The sequence below is a fragment of the Pseudophryne corroboree genome, chromosome 3 (assembly GCF_028390025.1).
Source record: "Pseudophryne corroboree isolate aPseCor3 chromosome 3, aPseCor3.hap2, whole genome shotgun sequence".
In the NCBI taxonomy this organism is placed as follows: domain Eukaryota; kingdom Metazoa; phylum Chordata; class Amphibia; order Anura; family Myobatrachidae; genus Pseudophryne; species Pseudophryne corroboree.
In genome coordinates this window covers 207,557,878-207,582,281 of record NC_086446.1, presented here as the reverse complement: position 1 = coordinate 207,582,281, position 24,404 = coordinate 207,557,878, and the positions used below count along the sequence as shown (strand labels likewise).

The window sequence follows — 24,404 nt, the reverse complement described above, 5'->3', positions numbered from 1 at the left end:
CATCCGCTAAACCTAAAATAAACCTAAAAGTTAACCTGCTTAATAGGGCTACAAATAACACTCACAGATATGTACGTGCAGGAGTTTAGCAAAATGGAAATAGTTAATAATAATAATAATTTTAAATAGTTGTGATCTTTGCAGGAGACATCCTAGATTTCTAGTCCGTAATGCCACCAAAGGGCAGTCAGCCAGCTGTAATCACCTGTTGGAGAAAATAACTTCTACAGATGTGTCCTCATACATCTAGTTTCAATACACTTTGCAGCGCAAAATGTCTGGCAGTAGTGAGCTGCCAGGTCCCGTGCAACTCTCTTAGCATAGGGCATTTTCCTAATCACAACGGGATGCAGGATACTGTGCTGATTTAATTGATAAGTGCAACTTGTATATTGTGCGTGACTGAGTCTGTATACAGAGCACAATGGTACATGGCATGGAATAAAGCCATGGCTGCTGCATTGCAGCATTTCTTATATAGATTTAGAGACTCAGTCATACACAGATATACAATTGTTGCATATCAACGTAATCAGCACAATCTCCTGGTAAATACCAGTCACACTGCATGACAACTAAGATGCATTTTTGTAAAAAAAAATATGCCTGATGCTAACAGTCTCAGGGGAACTGGTGCGATGAGAGGGGATGTTTGGCACAACTGCAGCAATATGGGCCATCACTAGCTTGAACTGAAGTGCACAGCAACTGCATACAGAATGTAACACAACTCACAGGTCTATCACAGTGTGGGAACTTTTTCTTACAACCATATGATCCTATAACTTGTCACTGTTGATCTTTTCCATCCTGGTGGGCATTTAAAATTATATTTACTGTCTTTTATTGCCTCAATTAGGTCCTCAACATTCATATATTCTATTTGTACTGCTGTACATCAAACTTTAACTGGTTCTACACAGTTTTTCCTTATTACGCAGTCATCTGCAGTTTGCTTATTGATGGATTGTTCTTTCCTTCTTTAGTGTTGGACTCAACAGGAGATGTTGCTCTCTATGCTGGCCTGGTTGTTGCCGTTTTCATCTTCATTGTTATACTCATGGCCGTTGGTATAGTTGTGTACAGGCGCAACTGCCGTGATTTTGACACAGACATCACGGATTCCTCGGCTGCCCTTACAGGAGGCTTTCACCCAGTAAACTTCAAGACTTCGAGGCACGGTATGGCTAATGTGATTGACACCTTCACCTGTCCACTACAGTGCCGGCTCATTAACAGTCATCTTCTGTGGAGCTGGCAGATGGCCTTGATAACATAACAGATGAGGCTGATAACGACAATATTTCATTTAGGGAATTGTAATTGTAGGCTGTATGTTTTTATAATATACCATATATTATTAGAGCTATATACCATATATTATTAGAGCTATCTGATTCCTCATTCATCCTATGTTGGTAAAAAAAAAAAAGAATTACAAATGCAGACATCATAATGTTTATAGGAAATTGTTTAATAAGTTTTAGGTCAGTTTACAGTATCTTACAGTGTGTGCTTTTATTTAGGCCAGGTATACAGTATGGTATTCGGTTTCCTATTCCCTTGCAAAGATTACCTGATGGAGAAATGTTGACTTTGATGCAACAAAACAATGGTCTTACTCTATGCTTTTCTGCTAACCTTCAAAGTCACATATAAGAAAGTCATTTGGATTATGCAATGTTTCATTACTAGATGGCCTTGGGCCAGATGTGTGAAAGTGCGCTGTGGTTCCGGCTGACCACAGCGCATTCTAAGGCAGCACTTTGCGCTGCATCCATATGCATGAACGGCGTGTTAACGCCGTATGGCCTGGCCGCCGCGCGCCCCCGCCACTTACCGCTACCCTGCTGTAGTGAACGGGAGACGAAGAGCAGAGGCAATCTATGATTACCTCTGCTGCCCCTTTTCGTCTCCTGAAGCCGACTGTCCGGAATGCCTCCCCCGGGCAGGCGTTGTGTGGCTGGAGCATACTTGCCTACCTGACCCTCTCCATGAGGGAGAAAATGCTCTGTTCCTGGACTTTCCTGGTTATGTATGATTGTCATCACCTGTAGTGAAACACCTTTCTTATCAATTAACTAGCTCACCACAGGTGATGGCAATTATACATTACCAGGAAAGTCCAGGAACAGAGCATTTTCTCCCTCATGGAGAGGGTCAGGTAGGCAAGTATGGGCTGGAGTGTATTCGTCGTTTTTTTTCCAGAGATCTTGAACACTAAAGCTTTATTGTTACTTGACAAAAGCAGTCATAACTCCCAGCAGCGTTCGTGCTGAGAGCCTGTCATTGGCAGTTTATTAAGGCTAAAGTTGAATGTGTGTGAACGTTTGCACAAGGTAGTTTACTTTTTAGTGTGTAAGGGCAATCACTGTTAATACCTATGACACACCATTATATTTGTGTATATTATTAGGCAAACCCCCCCCCCAACCACTTGCAGGCACATCCCCCTTCAGAATCTCTCTCCCCCCCCCCCCCCCCCTTTAAAGCCAGCAGCCACGATACTCACTGACAGGCTGCCAGCTTCCTCTATGAAACCCCTGCGCGCTTATGGCTGACCTCCGTCACCCACCACACATCCGGCACCAACCAGCGCACAGCCTAGACGCGCATGCGCCTCCTGCTGCCAGCGGCGCGAGCAGGCCGAACGGCTAAAGAGCGCATGCGCAGAAATATGCTGCCGATGAGACCAGCCCAGCCGATGTGGAAAGTGCCCTATCGGCGGATAGGTATGATAACGCACTCACACATCGGCGGGGGCCTTAATCATACATTGTGGTGGCGGCTGCGGGCGTATCACCACGATAATGTGGTGATACGCCCCTGGACACATAACGTCCGTCAGGACGTTTTTAATACATTACCCCCCTTGTTACTATTATTTGCTGTTGAAATAAGACAAAGGGTCATGATAAAGTCTTATTGAAAAATATAGAATTATAAGGAAGTGTGTAAGTAAACATAGTGATCAGTCATAATATCAGCAATTAATTATATGGAACTGCAGTTACATATATAACAATAATAAGAATAATAATTTTACTTATATAGCACTTATCTCCAGCAGGACCCAGTCACTTTTTTTCCATTAAATTCACCATAGAGTATATATATATATATATATATATATATATATATATATATATATATATATATATATTGTGTTGTGTTAGGTCAAGATGCATTTACCGAGAGCTTCAGCGGTGCAGAATGCGCTACTGTTCACAATGTAATGGGGTCTATTCATGAAGCAGTGAAAAGTGTAGAGAAGTGAACCAGTGGAGAAGTCACCCATGACAACCAATCAGCTGCTCAATATAATTTTATAGTTTGCAAATTATAAATGTTACTTCAAAACTTCTCCACTGGATCACTTCTCCACACTTTTCACTGCTTCATGAATAGACCCCAATGTCTGTACAAGGTGTTTTGATGATGGTGCCAAACTGTACCTATGTTTTCCGGTTACTCCTCCGCAGGGCTTGACTTGCCACGAGCTACCTGTAAGTCAATTCCAAACTGGACATCCTAAACTTAGAGTTCAATGATGGTTCATGTGTTAATGTAATCCTACAGTTGCAGTGACAATTTACCAATTTGTGTAATTTTACTTTTTTATTTTCTACTGCAGACAATTCGCATTTGCTTCACCCATCAATGCAGCCAGACCTAACCGCCAATGCTGGAATATATCGTGGCCATATGTACGCATTGCAAGATTCTGCTGACAAAATACCCATGACCAATTCTCCATTGTTGGATCCACTCCCAAATTTAAAGATTAAAGTCTACAATTCTTCTCCAGTCGGATCATCTCCTGGGATACATGAAGACCTGCTTGGTGCAAAGCCTTTAGGGACATACCCATCAGACACCAACATCATTAATGCCAGAAATAAAACTATAAGTAGCCAACATCTTCTGACATTGCCCCGGGACTCTAGTAACAGTGTGACCGGGACATTTGGGAGCCTCGGAGGCAGACTAACATTCCCAAACACAGGTGGGCTTTTTCGTTACCTGTCATTCATCCCTTTGTTGGCATTTGTTAATACTGTGATGCGAATAATATTAAAGACTTCTATACAGCGGTAAAAAAACATCATGAAATAGGTCACACCAAATTGCACAATTTTCCAACTCACAATATAATTTATTGTACTCTGTTGTACTATTGCACACGTACATCATGCAGAGAGCATAACTATTTAACATTATTATTTTGTGTGAAACTGGGACCATTCATATTACATTCTTTTACATCTAGGAAGTATTTTTCTCCCATATACGGGCTTTTATTAACACTGCACTGAAAACAACTTGCTTTGGATAAAATATGCAATTACCTAATAGCAGCATTTACATACACCTAATTTTGTAACAATATGGGTTATTTTTAGTCTATTTTGCATTTTGAAAGAATGGTAAAAGGTAGTATTTTTTATCTGGTAAACTGTTTCAGAACTACATTTATTTTTATTTTTTCCCTCTCCTCAAATTGACCAAGTATTTAATTATGTCTTATGCCTAATTGTATGGTTCTAACAACATTTTGTTGGGCAAATTATTGGCAATTCTTCATACCTCCTATTTTCTTCCCAGTTGTCACCTACAGTTGCATAAAAGTCTGAACAGTTAGTTTCTCGACTGTTAGACACATATTTTTTTATACATGTGTACCTGCAATGCCGATTGACCTTCTCTGTAAATGTGAAGGAGCAATACAGCAAGGTGTTAACCCTTCATGGTTATATTTAACTAAGGGTCATATTTATTAAAAATGCTCACGTACTGCCGAGCAACAGTGGAGGAAATCACGCTCTCAAGCAGACTTCCTCCATTTCAAATTCATGCTCTCATCCTTCAGTTCTGCCCTTTCCCTCGCTAAACAATCATACTTCAAAATCCTTATCTCTACCCACTCTTCCAACCACCGGCGCCTCTTTGCCACTGTTAACTCCCTCCTCTGCCCACCACCACCTCCTCTCCCTTCCTCATTGTCTGCTCTTGACTTTGCCACTTATTTCACATCCAAGATTGACTCCATACGTCAGGACATCACATCCCACCAGTGCAGCAACCAGCCACCACCCATCCTTTGCCACCCCTCCCCTACCCTCTTACCAACTCTGACATTTTTCTCCCATGTATCTGGCGAGGAAGTCATGGCCCTCATACACTCCTCCCCCACCACAACCTCCCCACTCGACCCTATCCCCTCCCACCTCCTCCGCTACCTCTCTCCTTCTGCCTGTTCCCATCTTGCCCACCTTCTCAATCTCTCCCTCTCATCAGGCACTTTCCCCTCTGCCTTCAAGCATGCTCTTGTCTTTCCTATTCTTAAAAAATCTACCATTGATCCTAACACTCTCTCCAACTATCAACCTATCTCTCTCCTCCCCTTTGCTTCCAAACTTCTTGAGCGTATTGTCTATGATCGCCTCACTGCCTTTCTTTCCTCTCACTCACTGCTTGACCCATTCCAGTCTGGTTACCGCTCCCTCCACTCCACTGAAACTGCCCTCACAAAAGTCTGCAATGACCTCCATGCTGCCAAATCTAAGGGCCACTACTCTCTGCTTATTCTTCTTGACCTCTCTGCTGCTTTTGACACTGTGGACCACCCTCTCCTTCTGCAAATCCTTCACTCTCTTGGTCTACGCAATACTGCCCTCTCCTGGCTGTCCTCCTACCTCTCTGATCGTTCCTTCTCTGTCTCCTCTCATGATGCTACCTCGCCCCCACTTCCACTAACTGTTGGTGTCCCCCAAGGTTCTGTTCTTGGTCCTCTCCTTTTCTCTCTCTATACGTCCTCTTTAGGTGAACTCATTAGTTCTTTTAATTTCCAGCATCACCTCTATGCTGATGAGACTCAAATCTACCTCTCCTCCCCTGATCTCTCCACGGCTCTCCTCACTCGTGCCTCTAACTGTCTTTCTGCTATCTCTTCCTGGATGTCCCAGCGCTTTCTTAAACTCAACATGTCTAAGACCGAGCTGATCATCTTCCCACCCTCCCGCACAACCTCACCTCCCACAATTTCATTATCCATTGATGGCACAACTATCTCCTCTAGCCCCCAAGTATGCTGTCTTGGTGTAATCCTTGACTCCTCCCTCTCCTTCAAACCACACATTCAGCACCTCTCACAAACCTGTCATTTTCATCTCAAAAACATTTCCAGGATCAGACCTTTTCTCACCCAGGATGCCACTAAGATCATTATTCACTCACTGATTAATTCCAGACTGACTACTGTAGTCTCCTCCTAACTGGCCTCCCTGATAATTACCTCTTTCCACTCCAATCTATCCTCAATGCTGCAGCCCGGATCATCTTCCTCACCAAACGCACTACGTCCACCTCCCCTCTCCTACAAGCCCTTCACTGGCTTCCCTTCCCTTTCAGAATCCAATTCAAACTTCTCACTCTCACTCAAAGCACTCACCCACTCCTCTCCCATTTACATCCCTGACCTTATCTCCCTTTACTCTCCTACCCGTCCTCTTCGCTCTGCTAATGCACGCCGGCTCTCCTGTCTTCTGATTACTTCCTCCCACTCCTATCTCCAAGATTTTTCACGTGCTGCTCCCTTCCTCTGGAATTCTTTACCTCTCCCCCTCAGACTCTTCACCTCTCTACAAAACTTCAAACGGGCTCTTAAGACCCATTTCTTTACCAAACCCAGCCAAATCTCATCCTAACCCTCTGTTCCACGCTCTCTATGTACCCCATCTGCGTCACCCCTGTCTGTCTACCCCTCCCCTTAGAATGTAAGCTCTCACGAGTAGGGCCCTCTTCCCTCATGTGCTTATCCTTTTCTTACTTTAATAATCCTCAACTGCCCAAATCACACAGTTTTTTGGCCACCTGGAACTTATCTCCGTCATTTACTGGTGTAGTTATGCTTAGTTACCCTGTACTTGTCCTAAATTGTCTTCAACTGTAAGTCACTGTTTTCCTGTTTTGATTATGTGCATATGTACTCTGTAATTGGGCGCTGCGGAACCTTTGTGGCGCCATTTAAATAAAGGATAATAATAATAATAATAATAATAATAATAATATGTATCAAACCTTACTTCTGAAAATGACAGGAACTGATTGGTTGGTATTTAATAGTCAAGCTTTGTTAGTTTTCAGTTGTTTTTTTAATGCAAATCTATCCTTGCAAAATCTGTGTAAGGTAAAGTTTTGAAGTATATCTACAAGTCCAGGAAATATGTGTATGTTGTCAATAAATTATGTATGTGTTTTCTAACAGGAGTGAGTTTGCTGATACCACATGGAGCAATTCCACAAGGAAAGTACTATGAAATGTATTTGATGATTAACAAAAGAGAAAATACAGTGTAAGTAAATGTGTTTTTGTAGCTGTAATGATAACCTCCACTCAGAAGCAGGGCTAGTTGCAGATGTACAATGTACTCTGATATACTCAGTATTCTAAACAGCCATACAGAATGCTCTAAAAATCATTACACATACAAAACAAGTACTTCACTGCAAACTGGATTTCTAGACACCCTCTGTTTTTTAAATTCAGCAAAGAATAAGTATCTTCTGAGTATGTGCCCAGTACAAATTCCCAGGTGGTGCTTACTCAGAAGAGTACTCCACTCTGCTGTTTTGAGTGGGCTCCTCTGCGTTACTGGGTTCCCTGAAAAAGACTCCACCCTGCAACATGTAATTTAGAAAAAAACAGTATTTGCATTTATTAAATAGACCTACCCCATCTAAAGCTGCCCATACACCTAAAGATTTATTGTCCGATTGGGCTGGCTGGAATGAAAATCTGGTAATGGATGAGAGCAAATGACAATTGACCATTTGCTCCCAAACACTGGAAAACAGACAAAAATGGTCAGTCAAACAAATTGGTTAAATCCATTTGATTTAATCAATGTGTCTTAACAACCGTTTTTTTTTTGTCAGTTTTATGGCATTTAGGAGCAAATGGTCAATTGTCATTTGCTCTCATCCATAACCAGATTTTCATTCCAACCAGCCAGATCTGACAATAAATCTTTAGGTGTACATATGTAATATCCCCCAGACACCCCAACATTAAGTTAATAGTACTAACTAGAGATATATGTTTCAGTTTCCTGAAATAAGAACACACACAAACTTTGAGGTTCCGAGTTGAATCGAGTCTCAGTTCAGAATCACTTTGGGATTCCGAGTGCAACAGAGTCCTGGTTTGGGTCTGTTGTGAGTTCAGAACCCAAATTTAAAAGCCAAACTCGTTTTTTGGATTGCGTGTACACGGTCCAAATTACATGATTTTAGGTGTTTTTATCAATGTTTATTGATTTCAAAGGAATCCAAAACCAAACCAAATGCTGAATCTGAACCAAAACACGATGATGAATTAGAACCAAAACACGGGGGTTAGGACACCTCTCTAGTACTAACAATCCAGCTAAACCAAATGAGCACTAGGATCCCACTATTAAATTAAAGATCTGCCACCATTTAAATATTAGGTGGTAATGTTGACCAGCATATACAAACACAATGATTTGTACAGTATAATGATATTTAATATATTTTGACCTGATAACCTTCTACTATACTATAATTCTTCTTATTTCATGACATTTCCAAGTAAATACTACTGTGATCATTCTTCATTTCCTTTAGACTACCTTCGGAGGGGACACAAACCATTCTGAGTCCTATGGTAACATGTGGGCCCACCGGACTTCTCCTATGTCGCCCAGTCATTTTGACCATTCCACATTGTGCAGACATCACCACATCAGACTGGATTTTACAACTGAAGACTCAGTCTCACCAAGGAAGCTGGGAGGTAAAAAAAAAAGTATTAGTAGATAATGGCAGTAATGATAAGGATGGTTATTCCGAGTTGTTCGCTAGCTGCCGTTGTTCGATGCGCAGCGATCAGGCTAAAAATCGGCACTTCTGCGCATGCGTATGCGGCGCAATGCGCACGTGCGACATACTTTCACAAAAGCCGATGCAGTTTCACACAAGGTCTAGCGACGCTTTTCAGTTGCACTGCTGGCCGCAGAGTGATAGACATGAAGTGGGTGTTTCTGGGAGGTAACTGACCGTTTTCGGGGAGTGTGTGTAAAAACGCAGGCGTGACAGATACAAATGCAGGCGTGCCTGGGGAAACGCGGGCGTGGCTGGCTGAACGCAGGGCGTGTTTGTGACGTCAAAACGGGAACTAAATAGTCTGAAGTGATCGCAAGGTAGGAGTAGGTCTGGAGCTACTCTGAAACTACACAATCTTTTTTTGTAGCAATGCTGCGATCCTTTCGTTCGCACTTCTGCTAAGCTAAGATACACTCCCAGAGGGCAGCGGCTTAGCGTTTGCACAGCTGCTCAAAGCAGCTAGCGAGCGAACAATTCGGAATGACCCCCAAGGTTGGAAGTTTCTTCTTTTTTTCCTAATGCAGAAAATCCTAGACAGCATTTTAATAGTTATCAAATATTTTCCATGCTAATAAAGAGCAAACAAATTATTTGGAAGAGGCTACTCGCAAATATGTTCTTTACTGTAAAATAAAAAGAATAGATGTTTTTACAAGTTTATAATGCCTGAAAATTGCATATAGTGGGAAGATTTCTTATGGGTTCACATCTGTATTGTAAAACTTAAACTCCACTTTTAACATATTAGAACTTGGCCCAGCCTTTTTTTCAAATAATAGATTATGTCGCTTAAAGCATAACACATGATATAAGTGGAAATCCTGTTATTGTGACACTCCTGAAGCAACAGTAAGGTAGTATTACAGAGCTCCCTCTAGTGGTAAATAAGCTGCTGTAGGCATTTCGAATATATTAATACATTGGTAATAATTTGTTTTCCAGGACTAAAGGTCGAATATAACCATCCACTAAAATAAAACTGTGTTTACGGTTTAAATATTTGTTGCATGTATTTTTTTTTCTCAACTATATTTAAAAGCAGGATGTTTTTATTACTTTTCAGGATGTGGTGACTTTAAATGAAGAGACACTCAACACGCCGTGCTACTGCCAGCTAGAATGCCAGTCCTGCCACATTTTACTTGACCAGTTAGGCACCTATGCTTTCGTTGGGGAGTCTTATTCCAGATCAGCCACAAAGAGGCTGCAGCTGGCTATCTTTGCACCAATCTTCTGTACATCTCTTGAATATAATCTCAAGGTGTACTGCTTGGAAGACACACCTGATGCATTAAAGGTAGCTTGCAAATATGTACTTTTATTTTTATGGTTCATTATATGCATTCTTCCACATTTCAATGTTTATTAAAGGCTTTCATAGTTTCTTTACAGCTCCTAAATACAGCATAATTATATTGTGTGAGGTCTAGCACACCGCCCAACACTATTAATGGCCAGGGATTAACATAAAGAGTGGCGTCAGATGGACACTTTGAACACTAATGCTTTTCCATTCCACCTACAAAATTGCTAGCATGCCACATGCTGAAATCATTGCTTGATTAAACCTTGACGTGAATGGGTAACACTGCTCCTGATCACCTCTGAGTGATAAAGATCTGAAGACTCTGCATCCAGCATTCACTTCATTATGTCTATACAAGCTGATTATATGGCAATGAATGCCATTACATTATGAGCTGGAGAGGCGCAAGTGGTCATTGTGCACATTTGGCACCACCCTTAACATTGTATTTAAAGTATATATAACATGCACATACACACCTGTATATGGCTTGCAGGATGCCTGGGATGGCACCTTGCAGTCAGTAGCACTGTGCGGTGCCACCTTGAACCTGTAGAACTGTCTAGAGCAGTGGTTCTCAAACTCGGTCCTCAGGACCCCACATGGTTCACGTTTTCCAGGTCACCCAGCAGCTGCTTTGTGTATCACCAACTGACAAATTTTAAAAATCTACAGGTGACCTGCAAAACATGAACCGTGTGGGGTCCTGAGGACCGAGTTTGAGAACCTGTGGTCTAGAGCATCCAAAGAACACTCCAGGCAGTCATTTACTTCCTAGTGCCAGTGACCCCCACCCCCTAGGTGTGATGTCATTACGTTACTGGTTTGAGGGCGGTGCTGGAAGAGGGCAGCCCTCACTCCAAAGAGATGCAGGCAGGCTGCAGTCTGAGCCACCATCTGCTTCGTCAGCCAGCATTGCTGGATGATATCATATACTGCACTGGAAGCCCAGACTTGGGCTTCCACTAGCATTTTCCATAAAAGTAAAAATAAAAAAAAGAAATAAAAATCTTTTAATACACTAATAAAACTAAAATGATTTATGTAAATACGGACGTGATCCTTTTCACATAGGCTTCTCTATTTTTTTGCATAGAAAATTGATGTAATTGGTGAAAGTTATTGCTGGTGATAGCTTTTGCTGGCTGTGGGGCTTGATAAACAGGGATAAGTCCTATGCCTGGTCAAAAAGGGGTCTTTGTTTTGTTTTGCTTTTTACAGATTTAGGGCTGTTATCCCTAAGATAAATACATTCCTTGGTTTGATTTACTTCTATTTATATAAGCCCCTCACTAAATAAAAACGTACACAGAACTGCCCTACTGTACTTAGAATACAGCAGGTCGCATTGATATTTGCCACATGATAATTTGCCATACTTTGTTCACAGAAACATCACTTTCATAAAAAAAAAGAGATCTCCATAGAAGCCAATGCCCCAGGATGTAAGCTGTCAGGAATGTGTTTACTCAAGGATAATACTGTATAGCTAATTCAACAGCTCAGTAATTTCATTAACTAAGACTTTTCTAACTGGCTGAACAAAGTGCAAAGTTAAAGCAATTTTGAATTCATGTCTCAGAGGGTTACCAACTTAACTATTTCTCAGTGACCTCCTACTACTTCTGCTTAGTAAACCCCCAGGAGCTGCATATTGTAACATGGATTGAGGTTTCTGATTGGTCTAGACAATCTGTCCGTCACCCCCCTTCCCTCCTTGATGCTAGACCCTAGCATTTGAGACAAATGGGGGAGTGTGGAGGGAACAATTGGGGGCAGCTGCTGGCAGAAGTCTTTTGGGGGCTCTGGTGATGGGGGAGGTAGTTTTGGTGACTAGTGACCCAGGTATGTAGTTTAAGTAATTGTGATATATGTAATGTAACTTCATACTGACATATTTAATTTAATAATGTACTGTGCATTACAAATTTGATTTTGCTTTTTGGTGAATAAAAAGTTACAAATATTAAAAGGTTTACTAGTATTGATGACTACAGTAACATTAAACAAATCTGCAAAATATAAGCCTATTTGGAGACTTCTCAAAATGTACTGGGCCTAATTCAGACCTGTTCACTCACTAGGGATTTTTTGTAGTCCTGCGTTCGCATAGTCCCCACCCATAGGGGAGTGTATTTTCACTTTGCAAGTGTGCGAACGCATGTGTAGCAGAGCTTTACGAACAGATTTTGTGCAGTCTCTGAGTAGCACAGGACTTACTCAGCCGCTGCGATCACATCAGCATGTCTTAGTACCGGAATTGACGTCAGGAACCCTCCCTGCCAATGCAGGGACATGCCTGCGTTTTTCCAACCGCTCCCAGAAAACGGTCAGTTGACACCCACAAACGGCTTCTTCCTGTCAGTCTCCTTGCGAACGACCGTGCGTATGGATTCTTTGCACAAACCCATCGCTGAGCGGCGATTCGCTTTGCACCAGTGCGATGCTCCTGCGCATTGTGGTGCATACATATGCGCAGTTTAGACCTGATCGCCTGGTGTACGAAAACACAGCCTAGCGATCAGGTCTGAATTAGGCCCAATAACTTAGAAAAGTCAATGTTTGATCTTAACAAAGTACAAATGTGTAAAGGTCCTTTTATGTGAACTACAGTACAAAATTAATAGATAACATTAACTTGACCTGGTTTTGTGGCAATTATGGTTAATAATGTAAACCATTTGTGTTTGCAGCAGTTGGATTAAACTTGGGTAACCCCAGAAATGTGCTATTAACTGGATAATTAAGTTAAAAAAAAAATGGGTTTATGTTGGAACATTAATTAGCAGACCTTTCATAAACGTTGAGCTCAAACACTTGTTTCAGTACTTAAAAGAGCATGCTAATTAAAACTACCAAACTATCATCTATTCCACTATTTTAAATATTGAAATGACTCGTATTAAGGCAACCTATATATGTATAATATTGTAACTGTTAGGTAATTAATGTTCTCGGTAAGCCTTCATAGAGTTTAAAGGGCAAAAAAGTAATTTGTTTTACTACTTCTCAAGTTGTACACACAAGTAAGGGAATATTTTCCTAATGACCTAATTATCTCAACAGGCGATTTAAGCAAACTAACTAAGAGATTACTTGAATAAATAAGTAAAAGTCAGGTTGCATTTATCAGCTTCCTGTACTTTAAGTTTTCTAAGACATCTTTGGAGCGGCTGCTGGTTCTAAGGATTTCTAATTAGCAAAATGATGAATGATATTCTCCAATTACTTTTAGATGATAAAAAATTTTTTTTTCATTAACTCCAAAATAAATATTTTTGAAGAAAAGTATATTTAATTATTCTGGTTTTATAACTTTCTTTTCTGTGTAGAACTGACCTTAGCTATCCTATTTTAAGTAACAGTTACTTTGTCCTGTCCATTTAACAGATCACAGGGCAAACATTTAAATGGCCATCCACATATTGGACATCCTTTTTAAAAAGTTGGCTTGTTTCACAATGGCTACAAATTGTGAAGACCCAGTAGTGCAAGGGTTCTTGGTTTTTACGGATACAAATTAAGTCACATATTTATTGACCGTATGGTGTTTTATTTTTTACTTGTATTAATATAATATCACCATACTGTTTAATGTTTTATAATTGGGGACAGACACTGTAATAAAACAAGATTGGGTATTGACATATAGACAGAGCAGTAAAAGGCCATGCTTGCAAGCTTACAATCTACATGTGCCCTAGAGCTGCAATCTGCATGCTTTGCTTATGGATGATGAAATCTATACTTTGCACTATAATAAGAGCTATCCCCTAATTTTATCATTTCACCAAAAATTCCAGCCCCTCAACCAGTAGTATTGACGTTCTGGAGATGATTACTATCTACATAGCAAGTATACAAGTAGGACATGGTGTTGATTACATTTGGTGGGAGAGCTAGCTTTCTCTGTCTTCTGACTTGCACTCAACAACCTGCCTTCAGTCCCTTTCAGTGGATGTTCAGCTCTGTGGTCTACAGAATACTATGAGCATTGAGTGCAGGATAGGGATTAGTATCTTTGAGAAAAGGAAGGGGATCACAATGGTGTTATGTTTGTGTGATAGGGGGATATTCTGTGTGACAATACCTAGACTAAATAGGAAGAACCTACAATATTAGTCATTAATGTTCTTATGAAAGTCAGCCTAGGTGCAGGAAATGCTTCTGGCGGAAAAGTAATGAAAAACCTTTTTCAGCAAATTCTAACTTGTGCACATCTAAGATTTCTCTATTGGAAACTCAAGAAAAAAAAAAGTAATTCCCGCATTTCACTAATATCATGCTTAATCTGATCATGACATATCCATTCTTTGCTCCTTCTAGTCCTGTCTTCCTTGGTTAAGGTTATGTTAGCAGACCGTGTGTTGGATTTACTGTAATATTTGATATTTTTTTAACATAGGAAGTCCTAGAGTTGGAGAAGATCTTAGGAGGATATCTAATAGAGGAGCCAAAGCCACTGATGTTTAAAGACAGTTATCACAACCTGCGTCTGTCTATTCATGATATTCCTCATTCACTGTGGAGAAGCAAACTGCTAGCAAAATTCCAGGTCAGTAGGGATATTTGAGAACAAAGTGTCAGATCTGAAAGATTAGCGTTAGACGTCACATGTTATATATCCCAGCTAACCTGTTATGTTCTACTACACAGTATACTGGGTTTTTTTTTTTTTACTTGAAACTGTTACAATGGAGGACACCTAGAACAATAATGCTATTCATCTGATTTGTATTGCAACAGCGCTCCCTGGTGACAGTTTGTTACTAAAAAAATTTCAGTAAATGGCTAATGCATCCATTTAAAGTACTTGCCCAAAGTTATCTTCACTATGAGCACAGACCGCTCAGCACACATCTCTCCCCCGCTCAGCACTCAGCGCGATGTGTCCTGAGTGCGGGAGGGTGCTCATTTCTCCCAGCGGTGAAATTAGTAATTTCAGTAGATTTGGCATGCATGCATGCCAAATCTAGAGGCAGCGATAGCGATGTGCGGGACCGTGTATCGCTGTCGCCGGCACCCTACACACTGATGGGCCCTACACACCCGGCGATGTGCCGCAGAGGTGCCCGAAGGGTGACCCAGCGGCGGAGGGGGGGGGGGGTGTTTGATGGGGGGAGTGAAGTTTCTTCACACACACACACACACACACACACCCCCCTCGTCAACCGGCTCCCTAGCAGTGCATGCTAATATGGCCGAGATTGTCCATGTTGGCATGCTTGTATAAGCGACCCGGCACCAACGATGAACTAGCGCGTGGCCGCGCATCGCTCATCATTGATGCATACACACTGAATGATATGAACGAGTTCTCATTCATTAATGAACGAGAACGTTGAAATTGTTCAGTTAGATCTTTAAGTGTGTAGGGTCTATGAGAGATCCTTGCTTAATTTCTAAGCAATCTAGTCAGATTGCTTAGAATTTAAGCACAGAACTCTCCGTGTGTACCCCCCTTTTAGAACTTGCTCCAGAGTGCTATATGTAGATACTTTAATTTTAACAGCTTGTACTTCTGGGCATGTAACATGTCACAATGCTTGTATAAATGGTATGTTGTAAATCCTTTTTTTATAGGGTCCATAATAAATAAATGTTTAAAAATAATGAGTTCCAGTGTAAGCCCGGAGACAGTAAAATTGTCATTTTAAGCCTTGTATTAGTGAAATGAGCAAGGCTTTTTATAAAGTTGTTTAATGCATGAATATATTGCATGTTGCTGCATCTACAACATAAGCTTTTTACGGTTGCAGGGAGTACAATGTGTGCAAAGGATCATGACTTGCTTTGTGTTAAACACAATGTGATTTGTTTAATGCAGGAGATACCTTTTTATCACATCTGGAGTGGAAGTCAGCGGTCGTTACATTGTACATTCACTCTGGAGAGGTACAGCCTGGCTTCCACAGAGCTCATATGCAAAATTTGTGTGAGGCAGGTGGAAGGAGAAGGACAGATATTCCAGTTGCATACCATGCTAGAAGAGGTGAGCTTGTCTGATGCCGAGGGTAGAAGAGTGTGTGTGTATGTATGTGTGCATGTAAAGCTTTTAAGACAGAAATTCAGTTGTGAGTATTCTATTGTGCTTTGTTCATTTAGCACATTCTGATACAGGCCACCAGAATATATTTTTCTCTTTTTAATATTGTGATATTTCTTATATGGGAATTTAAAATCTAGGCTTTTAAACTGTTGGAATGTAGTGGCATTTAGTCACGTTTCATTGTGGAAAGTATTCATCATTATCATTTTTTTCCGATTAAACGGCACCAATCTACATAAAGATGTGTCCTCATACTTCTTTGCTTTGTGTGCTATAAATACACATAATGCGTGAGTGCCATGTGATTCTGTAGCGACAAGCGGATGTTTTGCAATTTTGTTTCAGCAAGAAATGCGTTTTTGGATGCAATATAATACCAAAGTATGCACAAGCAGCTTCTGCTGAATAAAATGATATGCAGCATGCCTATATTCTGTGTCTGACTGCGAATGAACTTGCATACAAAGTGCTATGCTACAGTGATTTCCTGAACGGGGCATTTCGGATGCAGATACAGCCGCAGTTACACACAGAATATAGGCAGGCCGCATATCAATGTAATCAGCAGAAGATACTTGTGCGTCCGATTGCATTACATTGTGTCTAAGATGCATTTTCGCGGAAACATCATAAAAAAAAAAGATGCTCAGCACTACAGAGTCCAGCCACATCATGGCGTGACTGCAGCAAGGATGTAAAATGACACATCTGTAGTGGTGCTTCCAAGTGACATTCCACAACAGGTCCTGTGTAATATATTTACACATCTTTACAGAGTGAGAGAATGGAAAGTGCTATTTTAAACAACCCACGGCAAAAAAATTACCAGTCTTTTGAAAATAATGTTACATTGTGAATAAAAACGTGGCGTGCACAATTATTTTGTCAATGTTTTTATACTTTCACCCTGTGAAAGATCGAAGAATTTGTTGTTTCACATGGCGATAGAACTCTATTATTTATCACTGACCTGATTATGGATAAGGTTCTGTCTCTGAAGAACAAGAAACATGGCAGTCCCCTCCTCATTATTAAATAAGAATACACAGAGACATAGGGAAATAATTGGCACCGATATGTTTTACTGAACTTTTTCAATATAATGTTTTTATTGAATTATGTGAATAAAGTGGGGTACAGAAAATAAAAAGGACAAAAGGGAATGGGGGAAACCGAAAAAGGGGACAGGACATTCCCATACGTCAAACGTACCTATGAAATAAATGTCAAAGTGAGACATACATACAAAATAAGGTGTCAAGAGAAATATTAAAAATTAGTAACAAGTCTTTACAAATTTATCCCAGTCTCTGAGATATGTATAGAGAGAAAGGAACAGGGGAACATCTCACATCTGGACTTGGTAGATTTACTGAACTTTTAAAGTAATATAAACCCAACCTATAAACATGGCATACCGTTTGTCTCATTCATTGTAACCCTGAATTGTTTCCAAATGATAATCTATAATAATGTATGATCATCGCAGACATTAGTAAAATACATAATGCTTGTTTCTCAACAGAATGCCAAATCATTTGATCCATTTTATTCACATCCTGGAAGCAATGTGACAACCCAGTTAGGACCATATGCCTTTAAGATCCCCTTATCAATCCGACAGAAAATCTGCAACAGTTTGGATGCCCCCAATTCCAGAGGCAATGACTGGAGACTTCTGGCCCAAAAGCTCAGCATGGATAGGTATGGCTCTCATTTCTGTAGTGCAGTCACTGATGACCTGACAGTCGTCTCGTTCCAAGATTACATACAGTACCAGAGTCTTGACAAATTGCATGTTTATTACTAGGGAGGCTAATCCCGGGATCGGGATCGGCGGGATCCCGGGATTTAGGCCCAAAAACGGCCGGGATTCAACCCCGGGATTGGAAGCTCCAATCCCAGGCATTGAGGGATCAGCGTTGAGCGTCCTCAGGATGCTCAGACGCTGCCCGGCTCCCTCCTCCTGTCTCCCCCTGTGCAGCGTGACCTGTGACTGTGAGGTCACGCTGCGCTTTCAGCAGCCGCCGAGCCGGAAAGTACGGCGGTCTTCACCCGCCGCCGCCTCCCGGCTCACCCTGTACTCACCCGCTCCCTCCTCCCGGCTCCCCTACACTCACCCGCCGGCTCCGCTGCACTCACCCGCCGGCTCCTCATCACCCGCTACCTGGCTGTGCAGGTACGGGGTTTTTTTATGTCTGCAGGGCGGGAGGGGCGGGGCGTGGGGGGCGGCCGGACACAGTCTAAAGCCAATCCCGGGAATCCCGGGATTGACCATTTTTCAATCCCGATACCCGGGATTGAAAAAATGGCCCGGGATTGGCTTCCCTATTTATTACTACTTAAATCAAAAGGGTACTGCTCTCTCTATTTTGTGGGATATGTAGGCTCATTTGAATACAGACTAAAACAGAACAATTGCATTGCCAGGAATGCTGCTATACAATATTACCCTTTCAGCACTCTCTGAGGTTTGGTAGATAATTTGTAGTTACTTTTACAACCGTTCCACATGCAATCTTAAACAGCATTGTTTTTTGTGGCACCTGAAGATGAGTTACGTCTATACCCAAAGGTAGAATCAATTTGTGGTGTTTAACATAATTTAAAGTTGGTCTTGGGAGCAGTACGCATTCTTGTTTTTATACACAAATCTCACACAGCTGTACTCCTTTCTGTATAATTATATATCCCAAATTAGAGATAGTTCAATGATTTAAATGTGTGTGTATGTATGTATAAATATATATATATATATATATATATATATATATATATATATATACACATATGTGTATGTATGTATATATATATATATATATATATATATATATATATACACATATACTAGCTGCAATGTGTTGTGACTAAGATTCATTTTCTGCAAAAAAGAGGCCTGATGCTGGGTCTCACAGGATTTGGCGCGTCGAGAGGGGTGGTTTGGTGAAACTGTAGCAATGATGTATGAAGACTAACAGTGTAGGACTGGAACATGAAGGGCCCACCATGGGAATGCAAGGGCTCATTCTCAGAAGTGTGGCCAGCACCAGAGAGGCTTGGCTAACCATTAGAGTGCATGGTCTGGAACCCTTTATAAATAAATATATATACAGTAAATACTAATAGTGCGATTCACGATAATGTACCAGATAAATAACAGCAATGCACTGTAGGAAATACACCATAGTCCTGTGAAGTATAACGTGCACATGTATAATGTTTAATTCAAGTGCACAGTCTGGAACCTGGTACCTAGAGGCAGGACCACTGAGGAATGGGGAGGGGGGGCAGGTACCAATTATCCGGGCCCGGCAGAGGTCCAGGTCCTCCACTGCCTTCCCTCTCACCCACTTACCTGGTGCAGTAGCAACCTCTCTCCTCAGCACAGCTGCTGTGTGCTGGGCTGCAGTGAGGCCAGAGAGGCAGCTACCGCTGAGCAGTCTCTGCCTGTCCAATCACACGCCCCCTTTCCTTGGAGTTGCTCCTGGTTCTGAAGAGGGTGTAGCCATATCTCCTGCTATAGGTCCTGTCTCAAAAAATGTACCCGGGCCTGGCAGAGCTCTTTACAGCACTGACTAGAAGAGGGGGTTTCCCCTGTACCCCTGACAACACATCTGTATGTGAAAAGTCATTTTCTAGGAAGACTTCACCATCTCACCTGTATGTCTATGGTTCAAAATTAAATGCACTGCTCCAAGAAAAAAACCATATACATTTCAGTATCATTTTCTCTTTCTAGATATCTGAACTATTTTGCCACCAAAGCCACTCCAACAGGTGTTATATTGGACTTATGGGAAGCCTTACACCAGGATGATGGTGATCTTAACACTCTGGCTAGTGCCTTGGAGGAGATGGGCAAAAGTGAGATGATGCTCGTCATGGCAACAGAAGGAGACTGCTAATGACCTACTAACTTGGTTGACTTGACTTGGTTGAACTGAGTCGTTGAATTTGTGGTATATCGGTTTGCAGCAGAAAGCACTCTGGTCCTTAAGCAAGAGACGTTTTCTGTCCTTGTTTGTGCTGGATGCCTCACAGAGCTGCAGTTTGGTAGGGAGGATGAGTACTCCTTACGGTCTAATCACAACCAGCCTTAGAAATCCTTACATACTCTGTTTACAAGCCATCCAAGTGTCTAATGGAATACCTTTTACACTCAACAAAATGCCATGCAAGAGTGGAAAGCATCTTTGTTACCATGACAGCTGCTGGCCGACATCTTTCACGTTACCGTTCTAAGCATTTAAGACTTTGTAGTTTTTAAGCTCTTTCATTTCCTCCAGCTTTCAAACATGTTATGTATTCCTTGAAAGATCATGTACAATCTGATCAAACTGCTTCTAATCCTGTCCAAGCTTGGAAAACAGCCTTACTATTTGAGGCAAAAGGTTTCTTAGGAAACGCAAGTTTATTTATTATCCAAATCTTTGGATGAATCTTTGTTTTATATGTAACTGGTTGAGATTTTTGAGTGTGTGGACCCAAGTGTGTGAATGAGGCTTGCTAACCATTCCGGTCTGGTAGAAGTTTCTAATATTAGATGAAGCTTACTTGGATGGCTTATTTACACTTATGGGGCCTACTGTCAGTATAATAATGCTCATTGTGTGGATGTGTATACTTATGATTTGGAAATATTTTGTTGCCTTCCTTTACTTTCCTCATTCTACCTTCTGCATATAACAAATACCTGAATGGAAACCCTACACAGCTCAGGGAGAATATTGCCGGGGTGGGAAGGGGGTAGTTCACTTTATGTAAAGCTTGTTTTTTAAGCTTCTTTACAAGACATAATTTGAAATCGATTACATTTAGCCAAAGTTTGGGACACATTTGTTTGGCCTCTTTCTGAAAATTGTCAGATAGGTTAATTGTACAAGCAAGTGCTTTAACATCTGATTTGGGGACAAATGTACTTAGTCTTGGAGAGTGATAAAGTGTATAGAGATACTACCAACCAATCAGCTCCTTTTTATTTTTCAAACACAGCCTGTAATATGGCAGTCAGGTGCTGATTGGTGGATACTTTTTCTCTCTCCACTTTGTCATTCTCCAAGGCTTAGTACATCTCCACAATGGGGAGAAACTTATCAGACTTTGTAAAGAGGGCAAATAGAGGTTTTGCCCATAGCAGCTAATGAAAATCTAAGTATCATTTATCGTGTATGTTTTATAAAATGATAGTTAGGATGGGAGGCAGTCACATTGCTGGCTGTCGGGATTCCGGCGGTCAGGATACCGACGCCGGAATCCCGACTCCCGGTGAAATTCCAACTGCCACCCCCGAATCCCCACCACCACCCGAGGGGGAATAAGCGTGGCAAACCGGTATTCCAGCATCGGTCTGCTGACCACAGGGATCCCAACAGCTGGCATATCATACTGATCCCGTTAGGATTTGATTGGTTCTGCAATAACTCCACTAGTCCTCATTAGAAAGTTTGCTAAATGTCTCCCTTACTTGTTTTCACTGTACTATCAAACAAAAGAAATCCGATTATTAAGGATTGTAGTATTTTTCATCCATGCCAACTGTTCACCAGGTTTTTTTTCCATAAATGTCCCTGTATTTTTGGGTTTCCTATTCTCCATGTAAGGTAACATGATTGATAAAGCATTATTTTAATTACACCAGTACACCAGTGGCTTATATGTCCAGGAAATTTGTATATATTTGCATTTATACATCCTAGGTGGGAGCAGTAATTTTGAAAACCTACTGTAGCTGAAAAAAAATCATAGACTGCTATAGCAACAGCACCCATCTCCAGGCTCAGGAAGTAGTGAGACATTTATATTCTGTCAGTGCTACATGTGCAATTGGAAACACTTGCATCATGTCATAATATGAAACCGGTGAAAATGCATTTGTGAATGTGCTCTGTCCTAATACTCAGAGCATAAATATTCTTTTAAAACTACAATCTGTTGACCGCTAAAGAGTCCACTTCTTAAAGTAAAAAATGTAAGCTTTTAATTTGATTGTAGGTTTTAATTACCACTGACTATTTATTGTTTGTTATATTGCTTTTTTTTTGTTCTGTTCCCAGCAGGATTTAAGTTTATTCATAAAAAAACACAACTTTGTCATTGTAGGATTTGAAATCGCATCTATGATCCACTAAAAATACGTAAAAAGATCTGAATTAAAAATTATTTTTTATACTTCCACTGGCATTGTTCTCCAAAGCATTTTACATATCTCTGTCCCTAATATCGCCATCAACATTACAGGCTATACTACTTCTAAGGATGGATTCCAGGATTCATGTTACAGGCAACTTGAAGGTTTTTTTTTATTTTAAATTAAAGCAGCAATTAAACAGTAAACATGCATGAGATATTCTTCAGTAGTAGACATAATGTAAAGTAACAATAACAGACAACTAGTGTTGTTTGGTGTCTCATACGTCTTTGTAGAAGTTGGAATTATGTTTTTAAATAAAGCCTAGTTACTAATTTTTTTAATCAAGAAAACTCATATTTTAATATTCAGATGTCAGACTGTGCCAAAGATACCCATATGTTTAACCGTTGGCTATTTGCCTATTTCTCATCACTTAGTAGATAATTAGCTTGTAAATGAATAGCGCAAAGGGCCTTTCTTAAATGTAGGAGAAAATGCAGTGAAGGGATGCAAGTTTGTATCTGGAAATATTTAGATACAGTACAAGTGGGAGCATGTACAGTATGTATTACATTATATATTGTGTGTATATATACACAGACATACATACATAATGTGCTTTTGTTTAACTTTGTTGTTTTATTTATTTTGTGGCCTTCTCAAAGTCTCGATGTATTTGTATCATCCTCCTCAATGTTGTTATATGCTTACAAAAGGCATACATGGAAGAGGGCAAAGTTGTTGTCTAATTTCCTTATTTCTCTTTCAGCAGATGCAAGGATTTAAACTGCACTGCCCTTGTTAATACAGAATATGGCTAATTATCAGTTAAGAATAAGGACAGTATTTACCTCTCTTTAATCTGTACTATTTGTCCGTCTTGAGTTTAAGGATGAAACTGAAGATAGCTTTAATTATAGTACATTAATGAGTGCATCATAACAACCATTTATGACAAGTGGAATTTTAATTCCAGGAAAAAAATGAGGGATTGTTTGAGTTTGCTTTCCGGTTAAGTCTTGGAAATAATTAGTTGAGTACTTTAGCTTAGCCTCTTCTCTCAGGGTTTATGCAGGTCTTGTTGGGTTCATGGCTTCTCAGGGGTGCATGGTGTTTCCTGTTTGTAGGTTCTTCTCTCTTTTTTTATTTTTATTTTTTCTCAGTTTTTTTGTTGTTGTTGTTGCTGCAAGTCACAGCATTATACAGGAGGAGGCAGGGCCATATTTACAGCATTTGTCAGTATGCCCTCCCACGTAGGCGACCCATTCAGCATTTAGAATTTCCCAAAGGGCACATTGAAGTGAAGACCAGATCTGTCTACAGTGTTCTCCCCAGATTATTTTTTGCCAGGCGGCATGCTGCTGGCAATGGGGGAAGGGGAAAGGGGGGGCTCACCAGGGTAAGCGAGATCCGGTAGATGTTCTTCCTCTGGGGGGTGCCCTGCTCCATCTGTGGGGGTGAAGGTTCTAGCAGGAACATGGCTGGGAGAAAGTGCCCCCAGCAGCTGGGGCAGTAATGACCGATCTCAGCGCAGAGCGGCCATCTCCCCACCTCTCCCCACTGCTGGCCACCCCAGCCCGCTGACAGCAGCGCAGCTGAACAGCCAGGTGTAGCTCTGATGGCAGAGGCAAGGGGAACCTGGGACGGCAGCGTATAGTGCCCACAGGAATCTGGCACATGGGGAAAGGGGCAGAGACACCCCGAGGGGAGGAGAGAGGTGAAGGGGGAGGAGAGGGGCAATACGGGGGGAGAAGGGAGCTGTGAGCTGCACTGTGGTGCGGCGAGCAGCTCCATTCAGCCGAGAGGGGAGAGTGCAGGGTGAATGACAGAGGAGAGGGTTGTTTTTTGCCAGGTGAACCGCCCCAAAAATGAAAGCCTGGGGAGAACACTGGTCTAGCTTGCTCAATATATGAAAAATTTCAATCAGAATTTTAGTCACGATTTGCAGTAATTTTGATTGCACTTAAATACTTCTACATTTTATTGTTTAGCCATGATAATAGCAATGTATG

The 24,404-nt window shown here is 41.1% G+C and overlaps 1 protein-coding gene across 2 annotated transcripts in view; it reads left to right on the top strand.

Moving 5' to 3' along the window:
* Positions 1-24,104, top strand: part of UNC5B (unc-5 netrin receptor B) — a 218,252-nt gene extending 194,148 nt beyond the window's left edge. For both annotated transcript variants that reach the window (XM_063958791.1, XM_063958790.1), the window contains 9 exons: positions 987-1,181; positions 3,635-4,006; positions 7,268-7,355; positions 8,650-8,818; positions 9,971-10,204; positions 14,619-14,768; positions 16,041-16,205; positions 17,788-17,966; positions 20,002-24,104. In XM_063958791.1, coding sequence (XP_063814861.1) covers positions 987-1,181; positions 3,635-4,006; positions 7,268-7,355; positions 8,650-8,818; positions 9,971-10,204; positions 14,619-14,768; positions 16,041-16,205; positions 17,788-17,966; positions 20,002-20,167 — 1,718 coding nt within the window. In that variant the 3' untranslated portion in view covers positions 20,168-24,104. The remainder of the gene's footprint in view (positions 1-986; positions 1,182-3,634; positions 4,007-7,267; positions 7,356-8,649; positions 8,819-9,970; positions 10,205-14,618; positions 14,769-16,040; positions 16,206-17,787; positions 17,967-20,001) is intronic.
* Positions 24,105-24,404: the final 300 nt, after the last annotated feature.